Source organism: Panthera tigris, chromosome X, assembly GCF_018350195.1.
Source record: "Panthera tigris isolate Pti1 chromosome X, P.tigris_Pti1_mat1.1, whole genome shotgun sequence".
Taxonomy (NCBI): Eukaryota; Metazoa; Chordata; class Mammalia; order Carnivora; family Felidae; genus Panthera; species Panthera tigris.
In genome coordinates, this window is record NC_056677.1 from 62356404 (window position 1) to 62373322 (window position 16919).

General features: G+C 37.5%; 1 protein-coding gene across 3 annotated transcripts in view; it reads right to left on the minus strand.

The window, feature by feature from the left end:
- The window catches only part of ATRX (ATRX chromatin remodeler), a 311883-nt gene that overhangs the window by 41549 nt on the left and 253415 nt on the right, over window positions 1-16919 (minus strand). For all 3 annotated transcript variants that reach the window (XM_042974749.1, XM_042974750.1, XM_042974748.1), the window contains one exon: window positions 7709-7817. In XM_042974749.1, the coding sequence (XP_042830683.1) occupies window positions 7709-7817 (109 nt within the window). The remainder of the gene's footprint in view (window positions 1-7708; window positions 7818-16919) is intronic.

The window sequence follows — 16919 nt, forward strand, 5'->3', positions numbered from 1 at the left end:
TACCCCTCCCCCTCTTTTTCTCAAAAAATAAACAAACATTAAAAAGAATAAAAAGAACACCATATGAAAGGAATCATATAGCATGTAACCTTTTGAAATTAGCATTTTTCATTCAGCATAATGCCCTTGAGATCCATCCAAGTTCTTTGGATCAATATCAATAGTTCCTTCCTTTTTATTATTGAGTACTATTTCATTATATAGATGTAACATAATTTATCCATTCAAATGTTATAAGACACTTGGGTTGTTTCCAGTTTTTGACTGTTACAAATAAAGTTGCTATGAACACTTGTGTATAGGTTTCTATGTGAAAACAAGTCTACATTTCTCTGGCATAAATTTTTAAAAGTGATTGCAGGATTGTATAGTAAGAATATGTTTAATTGTTTATTTTTTTAAAACAACTACTAAGTTGTTTTCCTTTTATTTTTTAAAAATTTTTTAGGTTTATTTATTTTGAGAGAAAGAGAGGGCGAGCAAGCAGGGGAAAGGCAGAAAGAGGGAGAGAGAGAATTCCAAGCAGGCTCTGCTCTGTGTGTGCAGAGCCGGATGCGGGGCTCAAACCCCAGAACCTGTGAGATCATGACCTGAGCCAAAATCGGGAGTCTGGTCACTTAAGGGACTTAAGCCACCCAGGCACCACCACCACCCCCCAAGTTGTTTTCAAGGAAGAATGGCTGTGTCATTTTACATTCTCATCAACATTGTGGAAGAGATCTAGGTGTCAGAATCCTAATCAGCCTTTTACAATGTCACAATTTTTTATTTTAGCCATTCTGATATGAAGTGATATCCTGTTGTAGTTTCAGTTTACATTTCCCTATTGGCTAGTGACGAATGTATTTTCAAGTGCTTATTTGCCATGCTGCATTGATCCTCTTAAATGAATGTCAGTTTAAGTCCTTGGCCCATTTTCTAACTGAAAAATGTTTGTTTTTTCACTATTACATTTAAAGAATTCTTTACATATTCTGAGTATGAGCCCTTACTAAAAAATGCTATTTGCAAATATTTTCTTCAAGTCTGTGATCTGTCTTTTCTTAACAGGGCCATTCACAAACAAAGTTTTTATTTATTTTACTTTTTTATAACTGTTTTAAAATTTATTTTTAATTTACATCGAAGTTAGCATATAGTGCAATAATGATTTCAGTAGAATCCAGTGATTCATCCCCTACTACAACATCCAGTGCGCCCCAACAAGTGTCTTCCTTAATGCCCCTTGTCAATCAAGCCCATCCCCCCACCCATAACCCCTCCGGCAACCCTTAGTTTGTTCTCTGTATTTAAGAGTCTCATGTTTTGTCCCCCTCCTTGTTTTTATATTATTTTTGCTTCCCTTACCTTAAGTTCATCTGTTTTGTATCTTAAATTCCACATATGAGTGAAGTTATATATTGGTCTTTTACTAATTTCCCTTAGCATAGTATACTCTAGTTCCATCCACATTGTTTTTATAATTTTTTTAAGTTTATTTATTTATTTGAGAGACAGAGACAGTACAAGTAGGGGAGGGGTAGAGAGGGAGGGATAGAGAGAGAATCCCAAGCAAGCTCTTCACTGGCAGTACAGAGCCCAAGGCAGGTCTCAAACCCACAAAACTGCAAGATCATGACCTGAGCCAAAACCAAGTTGAATGTTTACCTGACGGAGCAATCCAGGCATCCCTAAAGTTTTTATTTTTAATTATCCAATTATTGACTTTTTATCTTCAATGGATTATATCCCTTTGGTGTCATGACTGAAAAACTATCTGCTTAAACTTAGTTCCTGAAGATCTTTTTCCCAATGTTTATTTATTCATTTTTTAGAGAGAGAGAGAGAGAGAGAGAGAGAAAATAAATGACAACGAACGTAGGGGAGGGGCAGAGACAGAGGGGGAGAGAGAACCCAAGCAGGCTCCATGCTGTCAGCACAGAGCCAGATGCAGGGCTTGATCCCATGAACCATGAGATCATGACCTGAGCTAAAATCAAGATTCAGGCACTTAACCAACTGAGCTACCCAGGCACCCCTTGAAGACTTTCTTCTATGCTTTCTTCTACAAGTATAATGTTTCACATTTAAATTTATGAACCATTTTGACTTGATTTTTGAATAGGGGTGAGGCTTAGGTCAAGGTTTGTTTCAGCCTGTGAATATGCAATTGTTTCAATACCATTTGTTGAAGAGACCATCCTCCCTTCACTGAAACACTTTTGTACCTTCCTCAAAAATGCTTTTAACTTGCATTTCTCTGATGATTACTAAAGATGAGCACTTTTTGTATGTTTACTGGCCATATGAATACTGTCTTTTGTAAAGTCCTTTTGAAGTTCTTTCCTTTGGCATTGGCTGGTTTATCCTACTAATTTTGTTTAAAAAATTTTTAATGTTTATTTATTATTGAAAGACAGAGAGAGACAGAGCATGAGCATGTGAGGGGCAGAGAGGGGGAGACACAGAATCCGAAGCAAGTTCCAGGCTCTGAACTGTCAGCACAGAGCCTGATGCAGGGATTGAACTCACAAACTGCGAGATCATGACCTGATCTGAAGTCAGACACTTAACCAACTGGGCCACCCAGGTGCTTGTATCCTACTAATTTTTATTAATTCTTTGCATATTCTGGGTAAGAGTCCTTTTTGGATCTATGTATTACGAGTAGCTTCTCCTAGATATTTGCAAATGGCATATCCAACAAGGGGTAAATATCCAAACTATATAAAGAACTTCTACAAAGCAACACCAAAAACTTCCAAATAATTCTATTAAAAATGGGCAGAGGACCTGAGTGGACATTTTTCCAAAGAAGACATACAGATGGCCAACAAACACATAAAAAGATGTTCAACATCACTAACCATCAGGGAAATGCAAATCTCCACAAGGAGATCTCACACCTGTCAGGATGGCTAAAATCAAAAACACAATAAATAACAAGTGTTAGGATGTAGAGAAAAAAAGAACCCTTGTGCATTACTGGTAGGAATACAAATTGGTACTGCCACTGTGGAAAACAGTATGGAGGCTCCTCAAAAAATTAAAAATAGAATTAACATATGATGCAATAATTCTACTACTGGGTATTTACCAAAAAAAAAAAGAAAAAAGAAAAAGAAAACATTATTGCAAAAAGATATATTCACCCCTAAGTTTATTTATTGCAGCATTATTTACAATAGCCAAGATATGGAAGCAACCCAAGTCTACACTGATAAAGGAATGGATGGATAAAGATGTGGTGTGTAATATTACTCAGCTTTAAAAAAGAACAAGACTGTACCACTTGAGACAACATGGACAGACCTCGAGAGTTTAATCCTAAGTGAGGTAAGTCAGACAAAGACAAATACCATATGCTTTCACTCATATGTGGAATTTAAGCAAAAAAATGAACAAAGAAACCAGACTCTTCAATATAGAGAACTGGTGGTTGCCAGAGGGGAGGTGGGGGGGGGGTAGGGGTAAATTAGATAAAGGGGATCAAAAGTATGCTTATCTTGATGAGAACTGAGTAATATATACAATTGTTTAATCATATTCTGCACCTGAAACTAACATAAGCACTGTAATGTTAATTGTATTTTAATAAAAAAAATGGTAACAAACACAAAATCAAAAGTATATGTTTGTATAAGCATAGAAACTCTAACCATGGTTATATCTGGGTTACTAAATTATAAACAATAACATTTATTGTCTTCTTTGTGATTTTCCATAGTATCTGTAAAAATGAGAAAATAGCTTCTATTTTGTGGCCTGCCTTTTCATTTTTAACATGAAATTCCTTTGATGACTAAAAATTCTTAATTTTAATGAAGCTCAACTCAACAATATTTCCTTTTACGGTTAGTACTTTGTGGGTCTTTTTTATGAAAGTTTTCTTAATGCAATATCAGGAAAATATTCTTTACTGTTTCCTTCTAAAACTTTTGTTTTAGCTTCCACATTTAAATCTACAAACCATGGATTTAGTTATCAGGGAAATACAGTTTAAGATTACCAAGTCTTACCAGTACGTATCAATCACAATAGCTTTAAAAAAACAGACATTGTCAAGTGATGATGAGGACAGAGAACAATTGAAACGCCTATATGCTACTGGGGGGGGGGGTGGTGCAGAGTGCAAACTGGTACAACCATTTTGGAAAAATGTCTTGGTAATATGAGCTAAAGCTGAATGTACATGCATCTTTTACTCAGCAATCTTACTTCTGGGCATATACACAACAGAAACACATACATATGCTTGACAAACGACAGATACAACAATCTTTAAAAAGTTGAATCTTTGGACTTCCACTCTGGAAAGATGGGAGTAGACATACTCTTCCCTATTCCTTACAATAAGGAAAGCAAAAGACACTGGACATTACATATAAAACAATCATAAGAAGTTTCTGAAAAGTGAGGAAGAGGAGAAAGACTGGCTAGGGACCTTGGGTGCTAAGGAACAACATGGCACTAAGTTCCATAGGATTTCTTCCCAAAACGAGGGCTAAAGAACCCAGCAATCTGGAAATGCCAGTAGATACTGCCAAAAAAAGAGTCTCCAAGAAAATCCTGCTCTCTCTAGCCAAAGGACCAAAAAAAGGGGCACCCTAGAAAGACAGAAAACTTTAAAACAATAATCATTCAATTGCAGTCAAGCAGTACAGAAAAAAAATGCGGTGCAACTCCATCCTTGTCACTAAAGGCTGAGTGGGGAGTTCAGACTCCTACCTTCTCCTAGTTGTAACAAGGCATGGCCAGAGTGGTGTCAGAGAAGTCTGAGTTAACACAGTCCTCCTCTCAACCCAGCAGTGTCAGTAAAGACCATGAAGGGAACTCAGACATCCATCCCCACCCAAAAGTTACAAGAAAAACCCTATATCTCTCTACTAGGGTAGTATCAAAGGATATATAGTGGAGAGTCAGGAATTATACGACAACCCAGTTAATGAGTTACCCCTGCAGTGTCAGTGGAGGCCCATGGGTAGGGGTTGTAAATAGGCAATCCTAACCCTCCCAGCCAGGATAGTATTGGCAGAAATGTAGTCGGTAGACTCAACTCCCGCTCTCATCTTCCATCTGAACATGTGTCAAAAGAGGCCTGCTATAACAGAAAATTTAGATCCACAGTCTCATGAAATAATAAGCAAATATCCAGTTAAATTATATCTTTGTCCTAACAAGAACCAGTAAAATCTCAACTTCAATGAAAAAACGCAATCAGCAGACACCAACACTAAGATGACATAAATGTCAGAATTGTTTGACAAGGATGGAAAAAGTTGTTACATTTCTAAATATGCTTCAATAAGGAGTTATTAACACACCTGAGACAAATGAAAAAAAAATTGCCTCAGTAAAGAAATATAAGACATAAAGAACCAAATGGAAATTTTAGAACTGAAAAATACAATAAAAAACTAAACAGTAGAATGTAGAGAACAGAGATTCAATTAACTTTGAAAACAGAACAATAGAAATGACCCTATCTAAACAACAGATAGAAATCAAACAAATAAACAAAAAAATCACAGAAAAACAAAATGGAGACTGAGGGACCTATAGGACTCTAACATTATTGTCTACCATTCTTATCACTGGAGTCCTAAAAGGAGAGGAAAAAAAAGAAGGGACTATAATAGTATTTGAAGAAATAATGGCTGAAAATTACCCAAATTTAGCAAGAAACACAAACCTACAGATGCAGAAATTGAATGAACCACAAACAGGGCAAACTCAAAGAAATTCATGCCAAGAAGCATCATAGGCAAACTTTTGAAACTAAGATAAAAAAAAATCTTGAAATAAGCAAGAAATAGAACCTTACTGACAAGAAAAAAAGATTTTAAAAACAGATTTTTTTAATTAAAATATATTTGACATATAATATTGTATAAAATTAAGGTATACATGTTAATTTGATACACTTATATACTGTAATATTATTGGCACTGTACCAACAATTAGCACCTCTACCATGTAAATATTTTCTTTTTACCGGTTGGAATAATTAAGTTCTAATCTCCGAGGAAGTTTAATGATTATAATAAAATACTGTAGTCTACATTCACTTATTGGTTTAGCCGCTATGAAAAACAATATGCAGTTTCCTCAAAATTTTGAAAATAAATCTACCATATGATCCAGCAATTCCATTTCTGGGTATATATACAAAAAAAAATGAAAACAGAATGTCAAAGGGATATATGCACTCCCATGTTTACTGCAGCACTATCCACAATAGCCAAGATATGAAAACAACCTAAGGGCCCAGCAACAGATGAAAAGATAAAAAAAGATGTGGTATATATGCAATGGGATAGTGTTCAGCCATGAGAAAAAAAGGACATTTTGCCATATGTGCCAACATGAATGTACCTTGAACACATAATGCTAAGTGAGATAAGTAAGAGAAAGACAAATACTGCATGATATCACTTTTGTGTGAAATTCAAAAAGCCTAATTCATAAAACAGCAGGTATTTTTGAAAGAAATTATGAAATCCAGAAGGAAGTGGTAAAACATTTTTCAAGTGCAGAAAGAAGAGAAATGCCAACCCAGAATCCTATACCCAGCTAAAACACTCTTCAAAAATGAAGAGGAAATCAAGAAATTCTCTTCTGAAGGTACTCGGGAAATTTATTGCCAGCAGACCTGCTCTGAAAGGATGACTAAAGGAATTTCTCTAGAAAGAATGGAAATGATAAAAGAAAAAATACTGACACGTTAGGAAGGAAGAAACAACAATTAAAAAACAAAAAATATGAGTAAATAAAATAATTTTCCTTCTAATTTTTCTAAGTTATAGATAATTATTGAAGAAAAATTATTACATTAATGTGGTAATCCATTTATATAGAGAAAAACAGTTAAGACAATTATATTATAAATGGGGAAGAGAAAGGGACATAAGGGCATAAGGTTTCTACACTTAGTTAACATGGTAAAATGATGACATTAGTCGACTATGATAAATTATGTCCATGTAATGTAATACTTAGAGCAACCACTATGAAAGTTATAAAAAGATACATCAAAAAACACCATAGATGAATAAAAATACAATTTCACAAATGGTAAAAAGTAACCCACAGGAAAGGTAGAATAAGAAATCAGAAAAAAAGAGGGGTGCCTATACTGTTTTAAACTCTATACACTGTTTTCTAGAGTGGCTGCACCTGCTTGCATTCCCACCAACAGTGCGGAAGTGTTCCCCTTCCTCTGCATGCTCACCAATGCCTGTTGTTTCCTGAGTTGTTAATTTTAGATATTCTGACACTTGTGAGGTGGTATCTCATTGTGGTTTTGATTTGTATTTCCCTGATGATGAATGATGCTGAGCATCTTTTCATGTCTCTGTTAGCCATATGAGATGAATTTCTTGAGATGTGATGACACCATTTTGTATCTTGACTCTATCTTGCATTTGTCAAAACTTATACACTAAAAGGAGTGAATTTGACTGTAGATAGATTTAATTTTTTTAATGTTTATTTATTTATTTTGAGAGAGAGAGAGAGCACATGAACAGGGGAGAGGCAGAGAGGGAGACAGAGAATCATAGTAAGTCTCTGCAGCGTCAGTGCACAGCCTGACACGGGTCTCGGTCTCACCAACTGTGAGAACATGACCTGAGCCAAGATCGAGTCGGACGCTTAACCAATTGAGCTACGCAGGTACTCCTAAAATTATTTTTCTTAATTCTCTATACAAACGAAAAATGTTTCCCACCTCACATTAGTTTCATCATTAAATTCTTCAGCCCATTTTTTCCTTGATTGTGCAGTAGTAGAACCATCTAAACGGTAATAGTCAATGTTTCGCAGCCACTTCCCTTCACCTGGAAATTTAACAAGAAAAAAGAGATTTGATATACATTGTTCTGCTAGTAATAACAGATTATATTCCCCGCTCACCATTTAAAATCTGATTATCATGCATAGCAACACAAAATTTTTTTTAATTAAAGTGTAATTCACAATATTACAAATAAATTTACCACAGATTTACTTCTAATAGATACTGAATAGCAAAGGTACTTTTAAAAAAGTATTTCATCTACATGTGAATTTCTTAAAAGACTTCCTTGATGACAATCTTTTAAAACTGTCAAAAGAATATGGTTAAATTGCATTATGCTCATGAAGCTTGCTTTTAACTGAATTTGTAAATGGCCATGTTTCCTCCCTTATTAACAAGTTGACCCTGGTAAGGGTACCTGACACAGAATGCATTTATTCAATCACTGAACAAATATTTATTGAATGCCTAATATGCATCAAAAATTATTCTATGGTCTGGCCACATATATCAGCATATATTCCTATTTCATGACAATTGTGTGTGTGTGTGTGTGGGTGTCTGCGTGTGTGTGTGCGTAAGGACTTTGACTTTATAAGTAAAACAGTTATCAGACATGTCAACTTTTGGACAGTGAGGTGAAAATTTACCCAAGACTTACATTAAAATTAAAATACCAAATTTAGTGCTTATGACATTTATATTTTATTATACATTAATTTTCATTACAATTCTCTAAACTATAAATATAATACTACTATTATCCCTGAATCCGATCCTAGAATCTTAACATAAAAAAAAGGTGACAAAACTGAGATTCAGGTCTTTTGGTGAACTTTTTACTTAAATTTAGTATTTAGTATTAAAGGTGCTTTTTAACATGCTTACTTACTTACCCATGTCTTTACTTATATTTAAAACTAAAATTTCATTGCTAAAAATGGGTAAAAAAGTCTACTTATTTATGGCTTTTATCTCCTTCAATTGGAAAAAAAGGCATACACAGCTAAGGAAAAGAGAATTTGAAATAGATGATTAGATAAAAAAGAGGCTGGAGTCACAATTCCATTAATTGATCACCTAAACTGGGTAATTATGAAAGTTAATATGCTAATCATACATAAAATGATATTAATATTTTTAAAATTATTTCAACATATTCACCTTCTGATGGTAATACAAATGAATAATCTGTACTACCACTTCTGGGAATCCAACACTTAAAAAGTGACAAAGTCAAATACACATTTTTTAAAAATACCAGTTTCACCATTTACTAGCAATTTCATTTAGAAAATGTGAAAATGTGTTTCATTGTGTTTAAATATGGAGGGTTGGAAGATGGCGGCAAAGGAGGACTAGGCTCACAGAGTCCTGCTGATCACTTAGATTCCACCCACATCTGCCTAAATAACCCAGAACACCGCAAGAAGACTAGCTGAACAGACTCTTCAGAGCCAAGTGTAGACAAGAGACCAACTGAAGAGGGTAGGAAGGGCGGAGAGGTGGTGCTCGTTACATGGACTGGCGGGACGGAGCCAGGGCAGTGGAGGGGCAGCCCGCCTGGCAAGGCAGAGCCCCCGAGTCTGACTTGCAAAGTGGAGGGGCTGGATGGAGTGAGTTCTGACAGCCAGTGGGAATTAACATCTGGAATGTTATAAGTCAACAGCTCTGCTCAGAGGGCGGGAGGGCTAGAGGACAACGGGAGGGAGAGTTGTTGAGCCCCGGAAGACAGAGCTCAGCTTGGTGGGGAACAAAGGCGCTGGCCAGTGCCATTTCCCTCGCCCATCACCCAGCCAAATCCCAACAGGAACCAGTTCCCGTCACCGAACTTGCTTTACCACGCAAACACCCAACGCTGTGCTTCTGTGGATCCATCCCTCCAACGATCTGCCTCCCTCCTGGTGCCACAGGGCCCATCCTGGAGCAGACCACCAAAAGCAAAGTGAAATGAGCCTACCCCTCCCACCACTGTGCAACTTGTGGAACCACCCCGGCTAATAAGCCAGATCCCACAGAAGCAGCACAACAAGCCTGGCAGTGTGCAAGTAGCCCAGACATGGGCCACACCACCCCATAGTGAGTCCTGTCCCTGGGAGAGGGGAAGATAAGGTACACACCAGACTGACTGTGGTCCCAGTGGTGGGCTGGGAGAAGACAATGGGTCTGACTGCAGCCCCGCCCACCAACACAAGTTATTCAAGACAGCACGGGGGGAAGTGCCCTGCAGTTCCACACCACTCCAGGGACTATCCAAAATGATGAAACAGAAGAATTCTCCTCAAAAGAAAACTCCAGGAAGTAGCAACAGCTAACGAATTGATCAAAAACAATCTAAGCAATATAACTGAGCATGAATTTAAAATAATAGTCAAAAATTAATCACTTGGCTTGAAAAAAGTATAGAGGACAGCAGAGAATCTATTGCTACAGAGATCAAGGGACTAAGAAACAGGAGGAGCTAAAAAATGCTATAAATGAGGTGCAAAATAAAATGGGGGCGACCATAGCTCGGACTGAAGAGGCAGAGGAGAGAATGGGTGAATCAGAAGATAAAATTATGGAAAAAAAGGAAGCTGAGAAAAAGAGACATAAAAAAAATCCAGGAATATGGGGAAAATTAGGGAACTAAGTGATGCGATGGAAAACAATAATATCCGCATAATAGGGAATCCAGAGGAGGAAGAGAGAGAGAAAGGGGCTGAAGGTGTACTTGAACAAATCATAGCTGAGAACTTCCCTGATCTGGGGAAGGAAAAAGGCATTGAAATCCAAGAGGCACAAAGAACTCCCTTCAGATATAACTTGAATCGATCTTCTGAACGACATATCTTGGTGAAACTGGCAAAATTCAAGGATAAAGAGAAAATTCTGAAAGAAGCTAGGGATAAACATGCTCTAACATATAAAGGGAGAATGATAAGACTAGTGACGGATCTATCTACTGAAACATGGCAGGCCAGAAAAGAATGGCAGAAAATCTTCCATGTAATGAAGAGAAAAATATGCAGCCAAGATTCCTTTAAACCAGCAAGTCTGTCATACAGAATAAAAGTAGAGATAAAGGTCTTCCCAAACAAACAAAAACTGAAGGAATTCATCACCACTAAACTAGCCCTACAAGAAATCCTAAGGGGGATCCTGTGAGACAAAGTACCAGAGACGTCACTATAAGCATGAAACCTACAGACATCACAATGACTTCTAAACCCGTATCTTTCACTTACATCACTGAATGTAAATGGACTAAATGCTCCAACCAAAAGACATAGGGTATCAGAATGGATAAAAAAACAAGACCCATCTATTTGCTGTCTACAAGAGACTCATTTTAGACATGAGAACACCTTCAGATTGAAAGTGAGGGGATGGAGAAATATCTATCATGCTATTGGAAGCAAAAAGAAAGCTGGAGTAGCCATGCTTATATCAGACAAACTGGACTTTAAATTAAGGCTGTAACAAGAGATGAAGAGGGGCATTATATAATAATTACAGGGTCTATCCATCAGGAAGAGCTAACAATTATAAATGTCTATAGGCCGAATACAGGAGCCCCCAAATATATAAAACAATCACAAACAGAAGCAACCTTATTCCTAAGAATGTGGTAATTGCAGGGGACTTTAATACCCCACTTACAATAATTGATACAGCATCTAGACACAGGATCAATAAAGAAACAAGGGCCCTGAATGATACATTGGATTACATGGAATTGACAGATATATTTAGAACTCTGCCTCCCAAAGCAATAGAATATACTTTCTTCTCGAGTGCACAAGGAACATTCTCCAAGATAGATCACATACTGGGTCACAAAACAGCCCTTCATAACTATAAAAGAATTCAGATCATACCATGCACACTTTCAGACCACCATGCTATGAAACTTGCAATCAACCACAAGAAAAAGTCAGGAAAACCTCCAAAAGCATGGAGGTAAAGAACACCCTACTAAAGAATGAATGGGTCACCCAGGAAATTAGAGAAGAAATTTGAAAATATATGGAAACAGATGAAAATGAAAACACAACAATCCAAATGCTTTGGAATGCAGCGAAAGCAGTCCTGAGAGGAAAATACATTGCTATCCAGGCCTATCTCAAGGAACAACAAAAATCCCAAATACAAAATCTAACACCACACCTAAAGGAAATTGAAGCAGAACAGCAAAGACGCTGCAAACCCAGCAGAAGAAGAGAAATAATGAAGAGCAGAGCAGAAATAAACAATATAGAATCTAAAAAAACTGTTGAGGAGATGAATGAAACCAAGAATTGGTTTTTTGAAAAAATAAACCAAATGGATAAACCTCCAGCCAGGCTTCTCAAAAGGAAAAGGGAGATGACCCAAATAGATAAAATCATGAATGAAAATGGAATTATGACAACCAATCCCTCAGAAATACAAGCCATTATCAGGGAATACTATGAAAAATTACATGCCAACAAACTGGACAACCTGGAAGAAATGGACAAATTCCTAAGCACCCACCCACTTCCAACTCAAACAGGAATAAACAGAAAACTTGAACAGACCCATAACCAGTGAATGAATTGAATCAGTTATTAAAAATCGTCCAACAAATAAGAGTCCAGGACCAGATAGCTTCCCAGGGGAATTATACCAGACATTTAAAGCAGAGATAATACCTATCCTTCTCAAGCTATTCCAGAAAATAGAAAGGGAAGGAAAACGTCCAGACTCATTCTATGAAGCCAGTATTACTTTGATTCCTAAACCAGACAGAGACCCAGTAAAAAAAGAAAACTACAAGCCAATATCCCTGATGAATATGGATGCAAAAATTCTCAATAAGATACTAGCAAATCAAATTCAACAGCATATAAAAAGAATTATTCACCATGATCAAGTGGGATTCATTCCTGGGCTGCAGGGCTGGTTCAACATTTGCAAATCAATCAATGTGATACATCCCATTAATAAAAGAAAAGATAAGAACCATATTATCCTGTCAATCGATGCAGAAAAAGCATTTGACAAAATTCAGCATCCTTTCTTCAGAAAAACCCTCGAGAAAGTTGGGATAGAAGGAACATCCTTAAACATCACCAAAGCCATTTGTGAAAAGCCCACAACTAATATCATCCTCAATGGGGAAAAAGTGAGAGCTTTCCCCCTGAGATCAGGAACATGACAGGGATGTCCACTCTCACCGCTGTTGTTTAACATAGTGTTGGAAGTTCCAGCATCAGCAATCAGACAACAAAAGGAAATCAAAAGCATCAAAATTGGCAAAGATGAAGCCAAGCTTTCACTTTTTGTAGATGAGATGACATTACACATGGAAAATCCGATAGACTCCACCAGAAGTCTGCTAGAACTGATACATGAATTCAGCAAAGTCACAGGATACAAAATCAATGTACAGAAATCAGTGGCATTCTTATACACTAATAATGAAGCAACAGAAAGATAAATAAAGAAACTGATCCCATTCACAATTGCATCGAGAATCATAAAATACCAAGGAATAAACCTAACCAAAGATATAAAAGATCTGTATGCTGAAAACTATAGAAGGTTTATGGAGGAAATTGAAGAAGATATAAAGAAATGGAAAAACATTCCATGCTCATGGATTGGAAGAATAAATATTGTTAAAATGTCAATACTACCCAAAGCTACCTACACATTCAATGCAATCCCAATCAAAATTGCACCAGCATTCTTCTTGAAGCTAGAACAAGCAATCCTAAAATTTGTATGGAACCACAAAAGACCCCGCATAGCCAAAGTAATTTTGAAGAAGAAGACCAAAGCAGGAGGCATCACAATCCCAGACTTTAGCCTCTACTACAAAGCTGTCATCATCAAGACAGCATGGTATTGGCACAAAAACAGACACATAGACCAAGGGAATAGAATAGAAACCCCAGAACTAGACCCACAAATGTATGGGCAACTAATCTTTGACAAAGCAGGAAAGAGTATCCAATGGAAAAAGGACAGTCTCTTTCACAAATGGTACTGGGAGAACTGGACAGACATGCAGAAGGATGAAACTAGACCACTTTCTTACACTGTTCACAACAATAAACTCAAAATGGATAAAGGACCTGAATGTGAGACAGGAAACCATCAAAACCCTAGAGGAGAAAGCAAGAAAAAATCCTCTCTGACCTCAGCCGTAGCAATTTCTTACTTGACACATTCCCAAAGGCAAGTGAATTAAAAGCAAAAAATGAATTCTTGGGACTTCATAAAGATAAAAAGCTTCTGCACAGCAAAGGAAACAAGCAACAAAACTAAAAGGCAGCCAACGGAATGGGAAAAGATACTTGCAAATGACATATCGGACAAAGGGCTAGTATCCAAAATCTATACAGAGCTCACCAAACTCCACACCCAAAAAACAAATAATTCAGTGAAGAAATGGGCAGAAAACATGAATAGACACTTCTCTAAAGAAGACATCCGGATGGCCAACAGGCACATGAAAAGATGCTCAACGTTGCTCCTTATCAGGGTAATACAAATGAAAACCACACTAAGATACCACTTCATGCCAGTTAGAGTGACTAAAATGAACAAATCAGGAGACTATAGATGTTGGAGAAGATGTGGGGAAACGGTAACCCTCTAGCACTGTTGGTGGGAATGCAAACTGGTGCAGCCGCTCTGGAAAACAGTGTGGAGGTTCCTCAAAAAATTAAAAATAGACCTACCCTATGACCTAGCAATAGCACTGCTAGGAATTTACCCAAGGGATACAGGAGTGCTGATGCATAGGGGTACTTTTACCCCAATGTTTATAGCAGCACTTTCAACAATAGCCAAATTAGGGAAAGAGCCTACATGTCCATCAACTGATGGATGAATGGATAAAGAAAATGTGGTTTGTATACACAATGCAATACTACTTGGCAAAGAGAAAGAATGAAATATGGCCCTTTGTAGCAACGTGGATAGAACTGGAGAGTGTTATGCTAAGTGAAATAAGTCATACAGAGAAAGGAAGATACCATATGTTTTCACTCTTATGTGGATCCTAAGAAACTTAACAGAAGACCATGGGGGAGGGGAAGAAAAAAAAAGAGGTTAGAGAGGGAGGGAGCCAAAGCATAAGAGACTGTTAAAAACTGAGAACAAACTGAGGGTTGATGAGGTGTGGGAGGGAGGGGATGGTGGGTGATGGGTACTGAGGAAGGCACCTTTTGTGATGATCAATGGGTATTATATGGAAACCAATTTGACAATAAATTTCATATTTAAAAGTAAATAAATAAAAAATAAAAAATAAAAATGGAGATAGCCCAATACCTACTGCATACAGTTATTGTTTTTAAATGAGTTGATATAAGAGAAAAAATACTTAGAACAGTGTCTATCACACAGTAATTAAGCTTACTGAGTACTCAATATTATCACCCCAAGATCCTACATCAAATTATATCTGTCTCTAATATGGCACATTAATATGTGATCATTTCTGTAACATGATTTCCTGTAATACCCCTTGAACCTAGTTCAGTGCCCAATACACAGTCATAGAAGTAGAAATAGTAGTAGTGGTGGTGGTGGTGGTGACAAAAAAGAAACTGAACTGATTAATGATTAAAATAAATGTTTGTTGAAGATATTAAATATGAACTAACAACCACATGGAAAAATATTCAACCCTGCCAGTAGTCAGAAAAATACAAATCAAAACAAGAACAATTATTTTTACCCATTAAAGATGGGGAAAATATAATTACAGTACTACAGGTATATAGTAAAATGGGCATTTGCCATTTATTCATGGTAGTATAAAAACTCATACGTTTCCTAGCACTTTGCCTTTCATATAATGAAGCACTGCCAGAACATAGAAATGAACTCATAAAACAAATAGTAGATAACAGAAAAACCTATTTAAGCCAACAACATGCATAACCATAGTCAAATCAAGTAATACATATACACACTACATATGAATAAGGAAGGACCTAAGAAACAAAGAAGGCAGGGAATGAAAAACATTAAAAAGTGCCAGTATATACCAAGCACTTAAACCTAATGGGCACATAAAAAATGCATCACAAGAGCATGATTCTCTATGGAAAACAACTAGAGAATATCCAGATAAGGACAATGTATTACCTTGCAAATTCAGCAAGTATTTACTATAGACCTACAACATGTTCAATACTATGCTGGACATCAGTAAAGCCTTGCCTGACTGCTTTACATCTTGTCCCCCAAAACTCACTATTACCTTCATAGTATTTCATTATTTACCCACCGCATTTTTTTAAAACTATGTATTTCTTTGGTGGGGGAGCCAAGATGGTGGAACAGCATGGAAGTTTTTTGTGGGTTCTGCGTCCATGAAATACAACCATACCAACACTAAACTATCCTGCACACCTAGAAAACTGATTTGAGGATTAACACAACAATCTGCACAACCTGAACCACAGAATTCAGCAAATACCCGGCACGGAGAGGTGAACTTGGGGAGCGAGAAGCCACGGTGGGCAGGGACCCGCTCTTGTGGGCAGAGAGAGGACGGAGATGGGGGGGGGGGAATCCAGGAAAAGTACTCCTCCGCAAAAGCAGCTGGAGAGAAAGTGGAAAATTGGATACAGCCACAGGGACTGAAATAAAAACGGAGAAGGGAGAAGGGAGAAGGGAAAAGGGAGAAGGGAGAAGGGAGAAGGGAGAAGGGAGAAGGGAGAAGGGAGAAGGGAGAAGGGAGAAGGGAGAAGGGAGAAAGGAGAAAGGAGAAAGGAGAAAGGAGAAAGGAGAAAGGAGAAAGGAGAGGGTTTCAATTCCATTAAGACTGTAAACAAGGGGAGCACAGAGTCTGCAACTCTACAGCTCCATACCTGGCAATGCTCTTGTGGGAAGGGTGAATCCCCAGGAATAGAGTGGGGTCCGGGAGGTTCTTGGGTCACACGGGGAAAAGCAGTTCCACTGCTGGAAGGGCATTTGGTACAGACTGTTGAGGCCCCTTGGTCCCAGCAGACCCCAGAAGATGCCCACATTCACTGGTGCTGGAACAAGGTCGTTAAGGGTGATGCCTGGTGCCAGATGTGTGCTGTGATTTTCCATAATCCCTGAAACGCTGCTGTTACACAACCTCGCGAACTTTTCTGGGGTGGGCAGGCACCTGGCCGTAGTCTCAGGGCAC